Raw genomic sequence first — 22,780 nt, 5'->3', positions numbered from 1 at the left:
TGCCTTCAATGGTTGGACCATTAAACGTAGAAATAACCGTGACTGACTCCCAAAGGGTTCAAAGCTGTTAAAATGATTAAGAGACATCACAAAATTATAATTATCAATTGATTTGTAGAGTGTCCATCCATCCATCCATTTTCTGATCTGCTTATCCCCACAAGGGTCACAAATCCCATGTGACTCCCCAGGGAACACTCACCAGACACATAACTATGAGAACTCTGCACTTAAAATTAATAGCTGAAAACAGCTTTTTGGCATCCAAATGCCGGAAATAAATTCTAGCAAATCATTATGATTGTTTACTGTTCAAGCCATCTAGTTTTCACTTCATCCTGCAAAATCTGCACACACGAACAATAAAATCCTCCTTCCTTAAGAACTACAGTATAAAGGACAAAGTAAGGAGCAACAATAAGACTAAAGTTCAGAAGGAAAGTTTTTATTCCAAGATTCAACAGCATTTTCACCTTCGAAAGAGAAACCCAGTTATAATATTGCAGATTTTTGTACATCAAAATTTCACAATTAGTGCATTTAATGGATTGACTCAAGTGAAAAAAAAATATCATAGAAGAAATTTTGAACATTCAGATTTTGCTGGTCAGGGTAGACAAAAAGATCAACTTTTTTAAGGATATTAGATTGACAGCCCAGACTAATTACAGTTGTTTTGAATAGGTGATATTTTCCTCGTTGGTAAACTTTTATGAAGACCAAATGAAAATATGTTTGATGAATCCAGAGGGAAACTCTCAATTTAGAACTTTTAGAACATTAAAAGCATACTGTACATTTGTAAAACTTGCCCCTACTAATGGATTGAAACAGTTCTAATAATATTGTGCATTTGAATTCATCTGAGCTAAAAATCATGATTGATCAATAATAGTTTTTACAGATAAGGCTCTAATTTGGCTTTCCTTCAAGATGTTTCATTTACAGTACCTTGCCCAAGGGTGCCACGCAAGTCCAATGAAACATCACTTTATAAATAAATAAATAAGACCCAACATTAACCCCCTTTCATCCCACTCATAGAGCATGTACACAAATACAGTCCTTTTAAGCCCAGTCAGTGTGTCAATTCCCTGCAATGTCTCTAGAGATAATATTTTTCCGAAAATATTTTGAGACATGAAATAAAAAGCAGTGTTTTGTTTCATAATTTTGTAGCTTTGTCCACAGGGCCCTGACGGAACAATTCTCTCTTTTTTTAATTAATAAAATGATGTTTATAATTACCGATATGTTTCCGGCTACAGTAGCCTATCGATTGATACAGTCATTTGTTACCAATCAAATGTCATCATACTGCTGAAAGATGCTATGTATCACATGACACCAAGATCGATCATTTGGGAATTGAAATAGGGGTACTGTACGTCTTTCCACAATAAAATCTGTTACAATGTAAAGATGCTCAATTTGCTCAAATAGGTTTTATTTTTCCTTGAATGTTTTCTTAAATTGTCCAAATAATAGAATTCAGGGACAAGAATTAACATGTATCTAAACTGGGCAATGACCTTTGTAAATTTCAACATTCTTATTCAATTCCTGCAAATTACTTCACCATTAATGATGGCAATGTAGTGTTGTGATTTTTAACAGAAACATTCAAAACGTAAATTGTGAAAATATTGTAAGGCAAAGGGAACTGTCAAGGCATTTCACCACCCAAAATTGCATAGCTAAGGCAGCCCAGGACTTAGTATAGCCAATATTTACATTATATTCCTTGCATTCTTATATACAAAGCCTAGCCCACATGCCTAAGCGGGCACCTACCCATTTATTTACACATTCATTTTCTACTATGCAACTGAAACCTGTACATGTGTGGATTCTTAAGTAGTTTGGTCGGAGGCAACAACTCCACATTTTTGTCAGTGAAAATGACAACAAAGCAATATAACCTTCATTGACCCACAGACAATTATGAAAAAGTGCCAAAGAAAATCGAACCCATATATATTATGTAGAAACTGAGTCAAAGAAGACTTCCGGTTAGGAGAATTCTAGCAGTTTTTTAACTTGCAAGGCCGTGACAAACCACAAGAGGGCACCGATTAAATTGAGTAAGGTTTTGTGTATGGAAAATGATGCAGCTTTAAATCTGGCACTTGACCATGCCCCTCCATGGCACACATGGCAGCACATATGCGCTCTCTAACGCTCTGTTAAGTTTCAAGCAAAAAAAACACCTTATTATTGGCAAAAAGTTCCCCAAGCACACTTTAAAAATAATGACAGTAAAATACATGTTCAACACCATTCCTTTGGTAATAAATGATTTGGCTGGAGTGCAAAATAAAAGCAATGTGACATGCAATAAAACAGTCGATAGCTCAGTCCAAAGTATATTAATTTTTTTACACAGTAGTCAACAGTAAGGACAACAGCCACTTGTGTTATTCCCTACAGCTCTGTGCTACATGCAAGCTTCAGTGTCCAGGCTCCCTGACTTTCCAGGGAAGGTGCAATCCTTGTTGCCCATGGCAGGAGAACAGGGTTGAGGATGACCTACATCAGTGATGGCCTGGTGTAAGGTGTTGCAAGTAGGACGGCGGGAGTTATGAGGGGAGAGGGGTGTCGTGTGGCAAGGTGAAAGTGTCTCATGAACCTGGGCTTCTCTGAAGCTGACCAGTGTGGGGATTCGTGAAGGGTTGTTTGATGGGCCGTTGTCAGCACGAGGCCTCATTCTGGTTGCAAGTTTGTGTTTGGAATTAAGGGCTACGCCTTCCAACTTCTTTTGTTCTTTGTTAGCGTGTAGTCCCTCACCCCCTGCGTTGCCATTGGCCAGGGGAGATGTTGACGGGGGAGATTCAGAGTGGGACTCGCTTAGGCTGAAGCACATTGAAGAGTTTTCACTGGACGAGTCCTGAAAAGAGCAATCCTCGGATAGGGGCAGTGGGACAGGTGAGGGACAGGCCTTTGGGGGAGGGAGGTCATCACTACCATCGCTATTCTGGACATCATCTGGTAAGTTTGGCTGGTGAGTCTCCTGAAGAACATTTCCTTGTGAGTTTTTGTGCCATTCATTATCTTGTTGACACCCATGGTCTCCATTCATATTTTTACAGTGAACAGTTTGAGGCAGAACCTGATTCACCAGACGGTTAGTGTTTCCTGGACAAGAAACGGATGTTTTCTGTCCCGTGTAGCTCGAGATGCCTGGGAGCTTTTTGAGACCAGTCCCATGCTCCTTCCAGTGTTCGGACTCCCCTTGGCCAAAGTTGTGTCCGTAAAGTAAGTTCAAGGGGTCCTCTAAGGGAAAGTGGCAGGGGTTAGCCCTTTTGGACTCCCTGAGGTCCGGCAGGGCTCTTATCTTTGCACCCACGTTCAGGGAGGAAGAGGAGGAGTTAGAGGACGAATAAGCAGAATCTGTGATATTAGAATCAGTGAGCACAGGTACTGAATGGGTTCTGGAACCATGCTGGCCCATTACTCTACTCGACCCTCCTCTGGCTTGTTGTGTGTTAGCTAAATACTCAGCCTCAAAGCTGCGATACAGGTCCTGCTCTCTCTGCGGGTCCAGGGTTGGCGGCATCTCCAACCCAGGGCCCAGTCCTTCCTCTTCAGGATCCTGATGGCCCAGACCAGACCAGGTTCTACTGAGGCCTCGTCCATTTGGTCGAGTGCTTTGGGATGACCGAGGCAGGTGGGCAGCATGATGGTGAGAATTCCGGGGCAAGGAATGAGGAGACCGCCGTCCTGCCGCAGTGACTGGGGGTAGCATTCTGCCCCTTCCTGTTGAGGGTAAGCGAGGGGGTCTGGGAGTGTTTATTGTCTTCTTACTAGGGCTGTTGTTGTTGTTGGTTTGTACTCCTTTAATGGGTGAGTTGGAGCACGAGGCTGACTGCCTCTTTGACAACACCCCACTTATCCTGGGAGACGACGGGGGCAGTCTATTGCGAGAGTCCTCTCGTCTCGCTGCTGCTTGACTGGGGCCAGGCCCTGGTATGGCTTCACTGGACCGAGTATGGCCGGGTACCTTACTCTGGCTGTGCGAACGAGGAGCATGTAGCCTTCTGGGACCTTCGTTACCAAGAGATCTGCCCCTTTCCGTCCGTGCGTTTCGAACTCCATCAGGTGCTTGAGGTGGGTTAGGTTTCAATGCGGAAGCAATCACTGAGCGTTCCCGAGACTGGCTGCGTGCACGGGGCAATGAGCTGCGCGGTGTGCTATGATTTCCAGGCCTCTCAATCACATGCTTACCCTCCTTTCGATTGACAAGTAAGACAACCTCTTCACTAGAGCGGTGTGACGTCCCACTAAGAGAGAGACGTCCTCCTCCTCCTCCTCCTTTGGAGGACGCTGTGGAAGAGTCACTATCTCCAGAGAGACGTCTGGTCATGGGCAACATTGTCTCCCTGTTCCTGAAACATGATAAGGGGAGAAGCATTTACATTTCAGAAACACACAATATGTGATAATGGATCATATTTGTTTCGTCATTCTTTTCCCTGAGTCATCTTTCATGGATGTGACACAATCTGCCTCACAGCAACTTTTCAAATGACAAATTTCACAAGGTCCCTAATAGAACACGTTTGGTGACAACCTGACTGAAGAGAGAATGTCCAACTGGCCCACCGCTCAGTGTTTCTCCGTACAGTGGGGTATGACGGCCAGGGGGATTACAGTCAAGATGGGAACAAGTGAGAGGATTAGAACTAAACACACAGTCCTGCCATTTCTCAATTAGGCACTGTTCCACGGTAATGCACCAGTGGGACTCTCCACTCTGACTGTACGATCAGCTCTTAATGTTCACTTGGAGGAGGAAGTAAGCAAAGGTTGATATGTAAAGACTGCGTTGTACTTTTAAGTGTCTGCACATACTGTATATCATCTGTAGTTATCTATATACCTGTTCATGATCAGAAACAGACCAGTAACAAACTCAAAGTTGCTCTGATATTATAAAATGTTTATTTCCATTATGCTCTCATGTATTTGTTATTGTGTTTCAGTGGTGTAAAATGGAGTCAATCTAAATTGAGTCATTACATCACTGCCGATTGCTTCATAACACCAATTTAAACATTTCATAGGAAATGAACACATGCCCAAATTTGGTAATTCGTTGCAGAAAGCAAGCCCACCTGTTGACCTAGTTCCCCAGTTAGCTTTCAACAGTTGTCGAGGGATAGTGGGCTGATTACAATTTCTCTCGTCTGGAATCCAGCACCCACTCAGAGTTAATTTGAACGTTCTCTGGACTTGACATCTATCGAGTGTCATTTCTAAATACAGGACATTGGCCTTGTGCCAAAATAACCACGTCATTATGTTTAAAACAGTGCTTTCCCACTGATCTATGAGGAATGTCTGAATTGAACCAAATGTATTAGGCCTTAATTCTCTTTACAAGCAGCGGACAAGCGGCTGGGGGACAATGCTGCTAATCTGGCTTTGTCACTACTATTCAATCACGGAACATGCAAATTCCGAAGCACATCAGAGTTTATTTGTTCGAGTCAGGCATGGGGTGAAATGATCTGGTCATCTTTCATGTTCACTGAAGTGAAGGAAATGGAGGAGAGTGACAAAGCTGTTAGAAAGAAGAGGACGCAGAAGAGCCTCTTATTGAATGTTCTCCACTAGACGGTGCTAAAGAGTGGTCGGGTGAGGCGGATTTAACAAGGCAATGTCACCTGAGATTAGATAAGTCTGTTCCGGTCTAATCTAATCTGCTTCTTGGCATTTGCACTTGTTGTGCATACGTCAAATTGTTTTTTTCTCGGGCTGCCCTGCCAGGTGGCACAAAAGAACAAGAGGCAAAAGATAACCTGAGAGCGATTACTTCCGTATCATGAATGAACTTTCCTGCACACTTTGTAGACACGCACACTCACCTCAGCGGGTTGAAAGCTCGAGGTTCCGAGCGATCTCTGGGTGGTCGTGGAAGACCAGTACGCGGTTCCGGTTCAGTAGGGGCAGAGAAGTTCTGAGCGTGGCTTGGTCTTGTGGAAGCGTTTGAGGCACAAGGTGTGGATGAGGGCTCCAGCGTGCGTCTGTCGGGTGGTTTGTAAGGTGCCATGCCGTCGTTTCGCCAGTGTGGACCAGGACTTGTTGAGCGGGAAGAATGTGCACTTGAGGACTTACTCTGGCCTCCCTGACTTTGGCCACTGGCCTTGGCCTGATGGTACCGGTGGGCTACAGGGTGACAAGTGGACGGGGGTTTAATAACAGAAGCCAATCAAGGACAACCAAATCAGGTTTTGGATATCAAAAGGAGGACTAAATATTTTGCTTACGGGACAGCGACCATGATATTGACTGAGGTTGTTAGCCATGCAACTCTGACTAAAAGTAATTGCAGCTTGCATCAGCCGGACAGAAGTCCATGATGTCACCATTTCAGAAACACTTTGGACATTGCTTCTCACAAGTTATTGCAAAGCTAAATGTCAGTACTTTCAGGTCATGGTAGCAGTTAAAGCACATTTTCCATTGCAAACCTGGATGAATGTGTTCTTTTCTTGGCTAATGTCCAATGAGTCAGAGGTCAAAATGAAATAGAAGGCGTATACACAAAGCTGAATAACAGCGATAAATGGACCCATTATGAATTTCCTCTCATGTGCGGTCCTTACGGTGTCCACACCTTTTCCGAACACAGCTCACAATTGGGGATAATTTGTTTAGAACCTTAGATTCAAACAGAACAAGATACTACAAATGTTGCTGTTCAGTAAAGCAACTGACGGGCAAAAGTAAGTGAGCTCACCAAAGGCTGCACAGCGACATGGGTCATGCTTGTCCAAGTAGTGTTCCAATGTGTCCCAGCCCCCTCCAACACGTACCATCACATGGGTACGAAGGACCTGAAGCCGAAACAAAAAACAAGAAAACAATGTTTCAGCACACAATCACATCACCATATATGGAAATGTTAAACCGATGAATGTTTTTCATGTATTGCAGCACAACAGTCAATAGATTCTTCTACAAGTGGGACAGCTTGCCGAAAATGTTACATAACATCTAGATGCCCCCTCTTTCACCCTCCCCCCACATCTCCCCCTTTCTCCTCCATCACGCCCAGCTGCCATCATTAAGAGGGCTGTTCATTGCCATGCCAACTCACAATTAAACTGAAAAGGTAGCATAATAAAGAGCTGTTGCGTTGTAAAGATTTGCATTTTGGCCTTTTGCATTCGTCTGGTTTGATATTCCCTCAGAGGATAGCGTGGTAAAATTAGCATGGTAACAACTCACCCCTGCTGTCCACTCTGGGAATTTAGTTGTCAGAGAGTGGAGCGGGGAAATGAGGGTGGTTGTCCCTAACAGAGGGGGGGTCATGGCGATGTCACTTTCTACTCTCCTCTGCTCTCTGAGGCACACACATCCACAAGATCAGAGTGAAGAGCCGCACTCCCTCCAGGCAGAAGCTGTCCTCACTGAAGCAACACACTCTGCCTGATGTGATGCGCCGCCTCGCATCGTGTTGTGTAATAGGTGCTGCCAGCCACATGTTTTAAAAGGTCGTACCTGGGTCTGCGACAATCCATCAGGGTACATCTCTTTATCCTGGCACAACATTTATTTTGGGCTCATCGCACGTGGCGTAGCATCTAATCACCGGGTTCCAAATCGTGGTCAGGGAGAGGCCACAGACATGGGATGTGCGCGCCTCCGTCTGACCCCACCTTCTCTATAATACGTTTTCTCGTCAATCCACTAGTCTCATCTGGCTCACTCTGCTCCCCTCCTGCATGATGATGCGTCAAAACAGCTGATCTGCTTATCTTTGTCAGAGCATAAACTGCTTACTCTCAAGTGACCTGGCTTCAGGCTGGTGACAGTGTCACTGGTTGTCTGATACTGCTACCTAAGAACAGTTTAGTGACTTTCTCATATTTTGATGTGAACAGTAGTCTAGTACATATACTACAGTTATTGTTTCTCTTTTGGTAGATGTTAAAGATACACATGAACACGGTGGAATGGCCCAAAGGTCGTAAAATTTGAAATAAATGATTAGTATTCGTTATTTCCACATGTTATCTTAATAATCACATGAAAGGTGCATGGACCCCAAGGCCCTATGGCCAGGATAAGCGGTATAGAAGATGGATGGGTTTGTTTTTAACTTAACACTTAAGTATTTCAATGTGCATTTTTATTAAGAGTGTAAATTGCATTTACACCTGAATATTTAAATGTCACATACAAAAAAAAAAAGGCCTGTGCAGGAGAACCTTAAGGAAGTCAAGCTTTTACGAGGGCAATGGTTTAACCTTGGAGCAGATTACATAATCTGCTCGAAAATATAAGTTCATAGTGTTGAAAAATCAAATCAAGGTCTCGAATTTTAACAAAATGTGTACAACGTAGGTTTAATGTTAATTTTAATTTTAGTTGATTGTTTGCTTTTTCCTTCTTTTTTGTTTCCAAGGTTAAGAATGACATTAACTCAAAATGAAAAGGCATTTTGCATGTTTGAATTTGCACATACACAGTTGAACAAGAATGTGCAGTGTGCATTTTCGATTCCATTTCTGAAAAATACAGCAACTGCAAAGCATATTTAGACATGGCACAAAAATCACATTTGTGAACATTTGTGAGGCTTTGTGGATTAGTTTTAAAATCTATATCCAAGTGAATATGCTGTTGGAATTTTGAGAATTTATTTAATTTTGTCGACCGAGGACACTTACTTACTCACATAATCGTAATTGAAATGATGTCACTTTTGATCAAATATATACAGTGTATAATCTTCCCACAAAATGAGCCATAAAATCAAACAGTGCAGATCACTTAAAACTAAAGTGCAAGGGAAAAAAATGATTAGAGAGACTAAGTGATGCAACAGTCAGTCGTTCTGAAACCAGCATTTGAGCAGATTTACAGTGTGCCATGCCAAAGCTTCGATTACGTGATTCAACAAAACACTCTGTGTCCAATTGCAATTGTAAACATATCCAAACCCTTTGTTCCGTTTTATGAAAAAATCGTACGCCATATATTCATTTCCAGATCCCACAAGCTGGCCAAAAAGATGTTCAAGGACCATCTTCCACTTTCCATTGCTGGCTCAGCTGCTGGGGCTCGACACACTCAAACCCTGTTTCTATAGCAACAGCATCTTAATAAATGCACACGTTCAAACAATGATCGCTCTCATTTTGTTGATCAAATCCTATATTCGTGACTGAAAGCATCCTTTTCTCAGGAAAAGTGGCCTCCCTCAAGGAAAAGAAACATTATCAACTACTCCTCTGTCCTAATGGCTCAGTTGCCCATTTGCTTTATCTGTTTCATGGCCTTTTTCAGCCACCAACACCCTTGACAAAGCTTTAGCTGCTGAATAGTTTTGTCTTTTTTTTTTGGCGATCAAGGCAACCACAGCTTCCTCTGCTCAGTAGAATAAAAGAGGCGTGTTGGCCTCACTTGTATGGCTGTTCAGGCATATGCATAATCACTGCCATCCTCCTAGAGGAACTGGGAGAGGGCGGAGACAGTGTGAACAGAACTAATCTGACAAGTGAAACGCTCCCAGAATGGCAGATGAGCACACAGAAAATCACACGCACACTCCAACAACGCACTTATGAATAAAGAGTGGCAACACGACATCACTTTTTGTTTACTCACATGCCATCAACACATTTGACTAATATGGCAGTTCTGGTAATTCGTATACCGGTAAGTATCATAAAATACACAGTAGGTGTGTATTTGTCTGAGAGAATTACAGCAAAACACGATTGACATAGCCATTCACAATATTAGGTACCTTTCAACGGGATCCGATGAAAGAAGTTTCAGTTATTCTGCACTTACAAAGATGCGCAAAGAGGACTTTAAAAGTTTAATATGATTCACTTTGCAGTTACATTTGCAGGGGATGGCGAAGAACTGCAAAGTGTTTGTAGCCCCGTGTATCAAAAGAATTCTGTAAAAAAAAAAAATAGTTTTGAATCATCTGTGGTACAGATGATTCAAAATGCATCATAAGCTGCACAGATGTGGCTAATCAAGTGTCCGAAGAAGAAGAAGAATACATGTTAAATCTAAATCTTGAAAGCACTGAGAAACAGTACTTTTTATTTATCAAATTCCACAATGTGAAGTATTGACAAGGTGGAACCACGCAGTGAAATGTGTATCGACGCTGACAGTGGAGCAGATCGAGCCTGTAGATGTTCACAATTTGGTACACCATCCCATTAATCTGCCAGGGGCACCATATAGGTAAGCGAGACTGAATCAATACTGCCTAGCAGTCTCCACACCCAGTCCTATGAGGTTTGATGCGGGTATAGTGGCAACTCCTTATCTGAAACTGAGACAAACAGTGCTGCCTGCGCAAAAATACTGCCGAGATAAAGGCCAATGCAGGAAATGACCTAAATCTCTATTTGTGTCTCACTGGGAAAAAGTGCAGTTCTGGGAGTGGGCCAGACAACTGTTTTCAAAACAGTGAACACAGTGTGCAATTGCAGTGCTTACAGTCGAACCCCCAAGATTCAAACACGGTCTTTAAATTGACTGAAAAACTCAAAAGAGGTTGACGTATCATCATGCTTGGCACCATGCGAGAGAGACGTCAGACTGGAGGACTGTTTTTTTCAATTTATTTATTGTTGGTACCAATGATGTCGAGAAAAAGAGCTGGAAATCTTGTTGCGATGTCACGGTATAGTGAAGTACGATATACAATCAAACATGGAGCATATCGGTTCTGGTTGATCAGGACAATATGATGAATATGATAAATCGATCATGAAAGAACAATCGTATGCGTAAATTCAATTCAATCTCGTCTTTATATGAAGAGACTCACCTGCCAAGCACACACTCACAAATTGTAAATTGTCATTGAGGTCAAAGACTAAGTTGAAGTTCAGAGGTGATGGAGCTATTTCTATTGCTGGCCTGATCCCAAACTATGGAATGACCTCCTAAGGCACATCAGACGAGCATGTTGCTGTTCGTTTTTAAACATACCTTCAAACCGATTTTTATAACAAACTTCAAGACAGCTTGTTTTAGGGTTATTTGTTTTGACTGTATTTTTTAAAACTTTATTATTGTTGTATTGCTTCTAAACTACTCTCGTCAATTGTCTTATGCTTTATGTTCATGTTGTATGTTACGGTATATTCATGCACAGCACTTTGGATCTAAAGTGCCCGAGAAATAAAACTAAGTTGACTTGAGGGAGTGGTTTCTTTATTTTTCCACTTTTGTGACTGCTGAGAGAGTGAAAATTGCATACATGAAGTCATGTGAATCCCGAAAGCCTTCCTTCCCGCTACGTAGTGTGACATTGATTTTGTTTTTGTTTGATGAAGATTTAATATACCGGTACCCTATGTACCGTATTGTAAATTTCCCCAGTGTGGGACGAATAAAGGATATCTTATCTTAACCACTTTTTTTGGGTGACATTTGAGAATGGTGAAAAAAAGCTTTGTATGGTTCATACAGGTTCTAGGATGACATTTTGAACCCAAACAGAGGAATTACATTTCTAAATGGGAAAGCTGGTTCCAAAATGTGACCAAATCGGAGGTTGATCGGCATCTCGAACCAAATTGTGTTTGACCTCAGAGGTTCCACTGCACTGTGATGATGCTCTCAGACTGTGATGTCAAAGAAGAAAGAAAAAAAAGCAGCTTTGCTCTTAACATGCTGAGACAGCCCTCTGTTATTCCTCCAACATACGGATTGATTTATTGAAGCTACCACCGTATGTTACGGTGCAATTACAGCAGACCTCAAAAGGACAAAATAATAATTTTCAACGATGGGACAAATGCAGCTGATTACATCAGCAGCCTTATTGAAGCTTATGCAGAATGTGTGCGACAATCGAGCTCAAGCAGCTTAAGGACTCAAAGCGATTCAATAGAGTCACCATTTTAACTGAACCCTTTTACTAACATATAATCAAGTGTCATTATACTAGAAGCCGAGAAAAGTTGATGGACATACCCTTATGAAGATCAGCGCACTGGAGTCTCCCACTTTGTACTTGCCCTCTGACACCTTGATCATAGGAAACTGAGCTGGACAGGAACACCGGCCCAGAATCTCACGGACCTGAGAGGAACAAAACACAACACTCATTAAGGAACAGCTCCATTGACCTCTTCCTATCCCACACGTCTGCGAAGCCGAGATGAGGTCATGCTTAGTCACATATCTGTAATTGTGACCTTTACAGAGAGAAATGTCAGCTACACAATAAGTATGCATTCTGTACGTTTAGCGTGTGTGTCATTTTCCTTTCCAAGTCCACTCTTTGGATCTACTAGGTGATAGAGTGCTCCACCCATTTCTCTTGCCACATTAGGAGCACTTCCTAGACTTATTTCTCCAGATTACTTCGGTTAAAAATAAATATGCCGACATAGCGATGGATACACTCTGTCCTATGTGACATTGTTTCTGGCAGTGGCAACATCGGGCGATGGTAGGGAAGGAGCCCACAAACCAGAGCAGGAGCAGATGGGGGAGGTGGTGGTGGTGGCGGTGATGATGTCAGCAGGCCAGCGCCGCCAGCTGGATTTTGAATTGCGATCACAAGCCAGCGCCCTTGCTGTGGTTGGGGCTGCTTATTAGGCAACTGGAGTCAGACACGACTGCAGGGTGGAGCCAGATCTGCCTGTGCTATACAGCCCTGAGCTCTCTCAGGATTGGACAACTCACATCTTGTTCTTGGCATGTCTCAAACAAGTGTGCTGGAACTTCTTGGTTGACAGAACACCAAGAACCCAACTCCAATAACTTTTACGTCATTATGTGCCAAATACCAAAGCACAATTCATGAGAGTTACAATAACTTATAATGTTAATAATAAGAATCAATCAACAGAATCTGTGGGTATATATTTGATTAGAGAGGTGATGTGAGGTAAAGAGACTGAGTTTCAAATAAGAGAGCAGCATTTACTTCTTTTTTGTACTTGTGTGACAAGTAAAAAGTACAATCTCAAAAAAAAAAGGTTGCATGAACTTAAAATTTGAAGGCAACAAGCTTCAATAAAATTTAAAGTTGGTCAAAGTCAACAAAATATTTTAACTTTTGCTGTCGTGACCATATTTTTTTCGCATTTCACAACAAAGAATTCCTCGTATATTCTCCCTAACTTAGAGATAGTTAGCTTGCTTGCTTGCTTTGTTGTGCTAATACCGTTGCCATAAATGTCAATACTTAAATATTTTAAGTTCTTCCAACTTAAATGACCATTTTTGCCCCGCCAAATAAGATGTTTTTTTTTTTTTTTAACAGGGTATTAGTTGCATTTGTAAAAAGACTTACGAGGGCCTTCGCATGTCACCTTCGCAAAGTGTGGACACAGGAGCCAATGATTGCAAGTAGATGAGATTATGCTTCAATTCAGACGCCATAATCATATCATCAGCTTCCATCTTTTCGACAGCCGGGGCTGCACTACACAAGGCACACGGGATGAAAGAAGTGCAGCCTTCACCTAGTGTGTTGAGAAGATTCTCATTTCCTTTGGGGCGGCCTCTTGCCAATTAAATGGGTGGAATCGCAGCTGGGATGCGGACTGCCACCTGGCTCAGTCACCTCTTGACTTGCTGTATTTTGTTTGCTTACATTGCAACAGTATATGCATGTGCCTGCCCTCTTTCTGTCTGCTCCGTCACTGTGATTTTCAATTTGTGAGTAGCCCTGTTTGGAAAACCCCCAGCCTGTGAGTTAATGGAACCATTGCCATGGAAACAGACACACACACACACACACACTCACACACACACACACACACACACACACACACAGCCTTTCCAATGGTTCCGTTTGCAATATTTTTTTTCATTCTTTGCTCTCAGCTGTTCAGCTTCATGAGGTCACCTATTTTATTCCAAACAAGCCCCTGCCATGTGTTCAAGTATTTTTCTCTTCAAAATGAAATGTGTGCTCTTCCCAAGCCGTCGCTCGCCTGGAAATTCATGCACACACAAGGTACACTCAACGTCTTACACACCACAACCAGATAGAGGGGGAGGAGAAAGACAAGGTCAGGCAAGAAATATTGGGAACGAGGCGCCTGAAGGCGGTGAGAAACGGATGGATGAATTATAAATGGAGGCTGGTCACATGAGATGCTTGGAGTAGGATGTGCAGATGTTCAAAGCAAGAAAAAAAAAGAGAGGGAAAAAATGAACGATTCACAACATGCTGCCTACTATCCTAAGTTAGGAATGTCTAGATGCAAAAATAGGGTGACAACATTTTTATTGTATTTTATTTTATTTTATTTTATGTATTTTTGAATGAAGAGATCGCTTTGACGGCCATTTTGGTTTTAGTTACGGTTGAACTGGAATTACGTGTCATGTCGGTGACAAGTTCTATCTGGAGTGTTTGCATTAAAACGTTTTCATTCCTTGCCTTCCTGACCTGCAAGCACATGAAGGAGCATTCGTGGAAGAGATAGACTGATACTGAGGGCTGAGCCTACCCCTCAGGGACGGTGAAGAGGGGAAATGGGAGGGGAAGGGATCAAGATTTTGCATGCCATTTCACACGTGTACGGCTCTATTTTACTCTGAGACTTTTGGACAAATAAGATCAGGAGTCAACAATCTATGTTGGCTTAGTGCTTTTGACAAACATAGGTGTGCTTGCGTGCAAGAACACGAGCTCATCACGGGATTGTTATGCAAGAGATAATTATTACCAAACTTCAACAATAAAAAAACTAGAGATTATGGAAACTCCCTAGATAGGAATTTACAGGAACCGTTTCAATTATTTGATGTCTGTGAGTCAATCACAGGGAGAGAGAGAACACACAGTGTTTTCACAGAATTAAAATTGTGATGACGTGGCATTTTTCAAAAGTGAAAAGGATTCAAAGATATTATCTACGTACCATGAATGGAAATTCCGACATGGAAACAACGGCATCCTTTTAGAACTCGTGCGGGACTTCCAATCACATTCACGTCTTGCATGGAACTATTGATATGGCAACCTGTGAATTTTTGTAATGCCAATAACTGTGTGCCAATTGCTGGTGCCCAATGTCTACATTTGAATTGGAGTTTTTGTTTTTGTTTTCTTATGCTGCGCCAGGAAGGAAAAGTTGGACAACTTAAATGCTCGTCAAAAAAAAACAAATTGGATATCAAGGGAGAAACATTGTAATATGGAATAGTAATAGATTAGGATCCCACAATAAATAATTATGACAATACTGCTACTGTATATGCTACATGAAGGACACCGTCCCTATTTAGATCCCACCGTGCATGAATTATGTTATTTTACCATAGCCTAGTTTACAAAGTCTTGGTGTAAAATATTTCTTTGCTCAAAACTAATCAGTACTTAATGTACCTAGCCAATGCAGTGCAATGAATAATATTTACAGGAAGCAAAATGGTGAATTTTTAACATTTGCATGCTTGACTGAAGAGGTGGTGTTTATCTTCGCACGTAGCTGGTTGAACAGACACTTCTAACCCCAAAGCAACAAGTTATGTATTGCTTTCCTCTGTCAGCTGCAGTGTGATCTTATCCAAGCTGAATTTTTTTTATTTCACCGCCAAGCTGTAGCAATCACGTGATCAATGACCATTTATTTCTCAACATGTCCAGAAAATGATTCGATATTAAATCAAATTAGTGGAATCTATGGTGAATGTTTGCACGTACAAAGTCAGACTGGAGCAATCAATGGGGTCATTCTGTGCAATGGCCACCTGAGACCTCCTTGAAGACGCTGCAGGCAGGCGCAGGAAATAACCACACGCGGACAGAAGCCCGCTCAGATCAACGCGTAATTAAACACCAATCATACAGACAAGCAGCCGATATTATGAAACAGTTTTATAAGGAGCCATAAAACAGACGACATGCCATTTAAGTCGGTTGTTTCTCACTGCCTGGAAGGATGGACACCTTGGGCTATGTGCAAAGTCCCCAGGGGAAAGAACCCTAAAACGGGTGACACCTGACAGCCATGAGAGCATGTGACAATGAAAGACAGAAGCAATGAGTGGAGCCACGCTCTCTCAGCAAAGCGTGTGACCCAATGCAGGGCAGGAATGACCTACTTTTCTTGCGCTCTACTGTAGCTCTTCTTCTCAGAGCAGCATCGACTGCAGTCAGGTTTAGCCGAGTGTACAGTAAAGTCACTCGGGGGGGGACCCGCTCTTTTGTCTACCATGCTTTTTGTTTTTGGATTTCCTCAATGCATGAGTTGGAGCATGTGATAACTAACTAGCCCATAAAAGGATCCGGCGCATCCCCTCATCCCCCCCTCCCCCCCGACCTCTGCTCTCATCTCCATCCAAACAAAGACTTTGATTGAAATTACAGCATTTAGTTACCGCACTGTCAGCAGTGATAGTCTATTCATTTACCACAAGACATACTGTTCTGTTTCTTAGCTCTATCTGGCAACGAGAGGTGGGGGGATGGGAATGTAACAACTACAGCTGAAGCCTCGGGTGAGGAAAACGATGAACCAGTTGGAAATATGGCAAAAAGGATGGCGCTTTGTCTTCAGATTATATACGCACAGCACATTGATGCCGACATGGGGAACAATATGAATGTCCATTAGAGACAGGGGGCTGAATGCTTTTTAATTACAGTATAGGCATTGCACAGCCTACATGAGCAGCTCCTGGCCTAATAGCAACCTAGAAAATGCGCAGTGCCGAAATGCATACAATGCACTGTATATAAAGTTGGAGTCGCTGTCATAATCCCTCGCTAGTGGAGATATGATCAAATCCCCTCAAGAAGAGGATAAACACGATATGGACATAAAGACTAGTTACAAGGTCAAAGAGAAAACTCTTTAAATGAAACCATGTGGAGATCAATTGTTTTTATGAGTATCGCAATGATGTCACTCCCATTCTATTGCCTTGACAGAACTACTGACGCACGCGCCCCTGACTCAAGTTCTGATGAAGGAAATGAGTGCCTGGTTACTTCCCTAACTTTAAGTGTAAAGAGGTCCCACGGTGAGATGAGTAAGGGCAAAGTCGTCAATGCATCACCGAAGAACAACAATGGTGAAAATGCGCAAGTGGCAGGAACCAAGAAAGTAAACCGGACATGCCCTTGCTTTGCAAACATGACGCCAGGCTGCGTATCAACTGTTTGCTTTTAGGACACAGAAGCAGCTCTAACTAACATAAGTGCATATTTAGTAGATAGTATTCATTCATTCATCTTCCGAGCCGCTTGATCCTCACTAGGGACGCGGGGGGTGCTGGAGCCTATCCCAGCTGTCTTCGGGCAGTAGGTGGGGGACACCCTGAATCGGTTGCCAGCCAATCGCAGGGCACACAGAAACGAACAACCATTCGCACTCACACTCACACTCACACCTAGGGACAATTTAGAGTGTTCAATCAGCCTGCCACACATGTTTTTGGAACGTGGGAGGAAACCGGAGCACCCGGAGAAAACCCACGCAGGCCCGGGGAGAACATGCAAACTCCACACAGGGAGGCCGGAGCTGGAATCGAACCCGGTACCTCTGCACTGTGAAGCCGACGTGCTAACCACTGGACTACCGGGCCACCCTATTTAGTAGATATTAACACTTAAAAAAGGAATTCTAATCCTGACAGTGATGTACTTGTTTCTCTTTGTCTCTCATGGGAATCAGCAATCTTAAGGTATTAGATGACATTTCATCCGTAGCGAATGCGGATATTAATAGAGAGATGGAAAATGCTGTATTATTAGAAATCAATGGTTTAAGGGAAGCAAAAGGAAGTCATTAAGGACAGAGGGCTATCTATACTGTATGATGCAGGAACTTGTCATCATGGAGAGCAGAAGCCACACAGTCTGCTCCAACAGCTGCGGACCAATAAAATTAAACCCCTGCAACTTTCCCTTCTTCTTTGACAGACATGACTAAACGTAATGAGGTTTCCAGTAATTATGGAACACTAATCTCAAGGCAGGCTGTGACATATAACACAAATAACAAACGAAAGCCCCCCCACCCCGACGGTTTGTAGGATAAATTTGCGAGCCCATCAAAACAACAAATGCATGCTGGAAGATGACCATAATGCATGCATCAGGCATCTCTTGGACTGCGGTATGCATTTCAAACACACTTTAGTTTTGCTTATGCAAGTACCTTTTCAAATGTTTCACATTTCGACGACGCAAACAAACGACGGTATTACTGGGCGACTATGAAGGCACAACTGAAACGATCGTAATTTGTGTATCGTGCCAGTAGTTAGCGATACAAGGAATTAGAATCAAATAGATTTGATGTGTTTTTAACTTCACAGAGATTACAGCACTATGTTACATCATTAGGTTGTGACATACTCATATATACTCAGAGTGAACATTTGCACGTGTTCTGTGTTGACAGAATTTACTAAATGTACATGCCGGTGGGAAAAACATTTTCAAAAACTTCCAGGGTAGGGTTATCCATCATGCCATTTCCATGAAAACATGATTTTTCTTTTCTTTTTATCCACTTGTAGTTGGAGACAAATGCGTATGCAGTATGTATATTGAACAGTTATTAAATTAGTCAGAATAAACTTATGAGGCTCTATTGTTGTGCTCAGCTCAAATCAAGTGCAAAATGCAGTTTTACTGTGTGCATTTGGGGAGTTTTCTTTCTTTCACAGGTGGAAGAGAGCATTTGCGCCATTGTAGGATGTAACAGAGATGACTCCCTTTCAAATAAGGCCAGTCGAGGCACACACAGTCCTTGACATTGTGCAAAGTGTATTTATACAGGTAAACTGCAAGATCTCCCCTTGCGAATTATGTTGTCAGCGCAGTCTACCAAATTTGCAAACATGCTTACCTTCACTTGCCCCGGCACAAAAATGAAGATGCACCCGTTATTACACTAATCAGACGTGTGCCTGTCTACAGAAATAGCGTGTAAAACAAAATAATGTGTGCTTCTATGAAAGTAATGACGTGAATAAAGCCAAACACTTCTCCAAAAAAGACTCTCTGTTTGAATACCAAAATAAGAAAGACAGGCACCTTTTGTCCTAAAAGTGCAGTTGTATAAGCCTCAGTCATATGAGTGTGTACACAGTCTGGACATATCCTCCTCCACAAGCTCACAAAGTCTGCCCATAGAGGTCATGTCAGGAGCGCTCTGCTCTGCTGTTTCAGCAGCATGACTGTCCAGTCCAGTCCTTCTTCCCTCAAAACCTCTTCTCCGCTGTCATCTTTTTAGTCTCAAAGAGACACATTGTTCAGCTCGTCAATGCCCAAACATCATCTTCGCCCTCAAGCGTATGTGCTGCTGCGCCGTCTGCCTGCTCATTAGCTTTGCCTCTTCACGAGATCTTTGCCCATCTCACGTGTGTGCCTCGGGAAGAGGTCAACGGGTTTAACCACAATGACAATAAGGGAAATGTCATTGAAGCAAATACATTTTGTAAACATCAACTATAGGGAATTAAGTGGACATAAAAAAAGAAACTTCCCGATTTGCGAATGGCATTGAAGGTTTGTGTCTCAAAGAGATGATTATGACAACTAACAAATTAACTTTGTCCACATCTCTCTTGCGCGAGTTTTGGCGTCACAGACACGCAAACACTTCAGGTGAGAAGGAATGCAATTTTTCTCTCACACGACCATAATACAAAAAACACTGACATGTTACCCAGCGTGCTCGGATATGCTCCACTTGTCACATGTTTCTGTGGTAGAAAAACACTCACTAGAAACAACATTAGGTACACCAATACTGTCTCATGAGATCGGAGTCGGCAGGTCTAGAGATTAAATTCCGCCACGTTTGACCTTTTACTCCTCTGCCTACGACAATGAGTAAACTTGCAATGCGTTTTAACTGAATAGAAGATACACTTGCACAATCTGGGGATTGGTCGTGCACACAAGATTAAACACTAAAGACATTGGGCCCTATTTTTGTGTCCCGCGCTAAGTGCACTCTAACTGTGAGCATAGGTGGAGTTTTCTTTTTGGGGAATAAATTGCTAGACTAGCGCAAATAGAAGAGGGTGTTTGCGCCATTGTGGGAGGTAACAGAGCTGACTCCCCTGGCCAACTGAAGCGGCTCCCTTCAATCCCTATAAATTGAGTGTAGAAAGAGCTAAGCAGTCGGCGTTGCATATAGATGCAGGAGATTGGCACATGCAAAGTAAATTTTTAAGGACCTGCAAGCAGATATCCACTTCTGGATGATGTAAAGTTGGCCGCTGTGGATGGAGACTTTGAGACTACCTTCCGTGTTCGACCCTTTGTGCACAGTATACTCCTCATGAAGGGCAAAGGGATGTAGATTTGTGTGGTAGCTTTTTAGCAATCTGCTAAATTTAATGTGTCTCTACTCAAGAATAATTTTGTAGTACAACAAACCTGGGAAGTGATTGCTACATGACAGTGTCAATCAAGTTGAGCAATATTTCAATAAAACTTTACACCAGAGGCCTGGGGAGGGTGGTTGGGGGCCCTCTAAACCAATAACAGTGTATGTACGTCATATTTCTTGCTGCATGCATCTATTCCTTTAATTTTGGCAGAAAAACTATATCTACATTGGACATTTTCTTGACTTTAACGGATACTATAAGTATTTATTTTCACCAAATCTCTTCTTCACATACACTGAACAATTGTTGTATTTTAAAATATGTGTTTGAAACTGATTTCCATGCAAGACTTCTGACTTTTTTATTAAATGTTAAAATTGAAAAAAATATTTACTTTTTATTCTAGCACGTTGGGTTTTTGAAATCTTTTCATTGTTCTTTTATTTTGACCGACAAACGTTTGTGCAATACAGAGTTTACCATTCGCTCTAAATTATAGCTGTGAGGTTTCAGAATTTAAAAAATCCACCCGACTGAACCAAACTCTTGTTGTAAATGTAACATTTATTATTATACTAAATGTAATGTTATCGTTATTATATTAGTTTATGATTAAGAAAACCTGAAGTGCTACAGAAGAAAATGAGGGCAGATTCAGACTCAGTGCACATAAAAAATACAGTACCTACAAAAGTTTACTTGTGTCGCTGATTAAAATATTTTGCAAAAATTAGTTGACCAGCGTAATAATCTCCAAGATGATTTTTAACTCAACTCAACTGTATTTATAGAGCACTTTAAAATAACCACCACTGTAAACAAAGTGTTGTACATGGAGTAAATATCATATATACAACAATAATAGTAGAAACCACAAAACAGTAAAACTAAGATCAAGTTTGAGTCATACTGAGTCAAAAGCCAAAGAAAACAAAGAGTTTTGAGACCAGTTTTAAAGATGGCCAAAGAGGGGGCTTGTCGAATGTTCAGTGGGAGGTCATTACAAAGAGTTTAAGGACTTCATGTAGCTCAGGAAATGGGAAGATTTTACCAAATTCAAACTTTTTAGTGGATATATATACAAATCTTGCAAATCTGCAAATACGGTATGTGTGTATGCATGTGCAGGGGAAGGATGGGGGGGCAGGAATCGATTACTGGGTGGGAATGAATATAAACGCGCCCCTGGCGACTTACCAACTCATCCAAATTCCTCATGTCACACAAAACTCTCTTCTGGGGCCACGTGAAAGGTTCCGGCTCGGGCTCGTCCTCCACGCAGTGGTTGCTCTCTCTGCGTCCGAAGCACCTGCCGGGTGGACTCTGCACCTCCGGCTCTCGGGGGTCCATCTGCAGGCCGCCCTGCTGGTCTCGGATCTCCTCCTCGATCTCCTCCTCCAGCTGGATGAGCATGGGGGCCAGCATGCCGAACTTGGCGCCACGACGCGCCACCTCGAGCAGGCACAGCACAAAATTCTTCTCGTTGCATCTCTCCACCAAGTCGTTGGTCTCGAACATGAGCACATCCTTGATCCACAGCTCCTGACGACACCAGCTGATGAAATTGGACACGTTGTCCCGAGCCAAGAATGAACCCGCGCTGACGTTGCGGGACTGGAAGACAACGTCTTTGCGAGGCAGCTTCATGGACTGGGCCGCCTCGGGGTACCCCAACTGGAAGTCTTGTGCGGCTCGGTTGACGTTGTTGGCGTGCCGACACAGGGCGCAGCCCGTCTCCAGACCATCCACGAAGGTGTCTGCGCTCAGGTCCAGGTCGTAGAGGGTGTTCAGCCATTCCGCCAGGTCCTCCTTCATGGCGTAAAGGTACTCTTCGCTGGATTTAAAGGGCCGGATGCTCTTGGAGGCGGCGGACTGGATGTTGCTCTGATCGGCCATATTGTCGGATTATGTATCGATAAAAGTCTCACTTGATTCCAGGTCTCCTCATTGCGCAACCGCGCTCCAAATCCTCATCTGCAAAATAAGCTCCAGTAAGCGTGTGGACGTACCCATGCCTGCGTGCATGTGCGGCGAGTAGAGGCCCAGCTTTGCGCCGCTGTCACGGGCATAGCGGGATGCGGAGTGGCTGCGGCCGTGGCGCGTGGATGCGTGTTCCGGGTGGGTCTCGGTGAGGGAAGCCGGTTTTCTTGCTCTGAGCAATCAACGCGCCCCTTGGCCGCCGGATCCTCCCGGCCCACAAACATCCACGTGTGGCCGTGTCTGTGTCTTCTTCTCCCAGATAAAATAACGACCTCTGAGCGACAGCGAGCCCACGTACCGCCACGAAGAGACTCGGCCCATGTCGCGCCGCCTCCTGCGTTCAATATGTTGGCCTGCCGCGGGGCTTAAAGCAGCGGAGCGACGCGGTGGCACATCCCATTATGTGGATCAACTCGGGAAGAAGGAGGAGGAGAACTTAACCCCATAGTCACCGGGCCATGCCTCAACCAAAAGAAAGCCATGCAAC

At 43.0% G+C, this 22,780-nt stretch overlaps 1 protein-coding gene across 1 annotated transcript; it reads right to left on the bottom strand.

The window, feature by feature from the left end:
• Positions 1–424: 424 nt before the first annotated feature.
• Positions 425–22,255, bottom strand: gas2l1 (growth arrest-specific 2 like 1). The gene is made up of 5 exons (XM_052067736.1): positions 21,511–22,255; positions 11,965–12,072; positions 6,743–6,839; positions 5,868–6,168; positions 425–4,385 (listed from the first exon to the last, which is right to left on the bottom strand). The coding sequence occupies exons 1-5, from the start codon at positions 22,207–22,209 to the stop codon at positions 2,438–2,440; spliced, it is 3,153 nt and encodes a 1,050-aa protein (XP_051923696.1). The 5' UTR covers positions 22,210–22,255; the 3' UTR covers positions 425–2,437.
• Positions 22,256–22,780: the final 525 nt, after the last annotated feature.

This window comes from Hippocampus zosterae, chromosome 6 (assembly GCF_025434085.1).
Source record: "Hippocampus zosterae strain Florida chromosome 6, ASM2543408v3, whole genome shotgun sequence".
NCBI classification, from domain to species: domain Eukaryota; kingdom Metazoa; phylum Chordata; class Actinopteri; order Syngnathiformes; family Syngnathidae; genus Hippocampus; species Hippocampus zosterae.
Note: the sequence above shows the minus strand (reverse complement) of the source record. Positions and strands in the feature narration are given on the sequence as shown.

Bases quoted from the DNA above. Each gene is read 5' to 3' on its own strand.
- gas2l1 (XM_052067736.1), bottom strand. From the start codon at position 22,209: ATGGCCGATCAGAGCAACATCCAGTCCGCCGCCTCCAAGAGCATCCGG. The intron at 6,169-6,742 runs GTGAGCTCACTT...GTCACCCTGTAG, and splicing joins ATGTCGCTGTGCAGCCTTTG to CCCACCGGTACCATCAGGCC. The intron at 4,386-5,867 runs GTGAGTGTGCGT...ATCATGTTTCAG, and splicing joins CGAGCTTTCAACCCGCTGAG to GAACAGGGAGACAATGTTGC.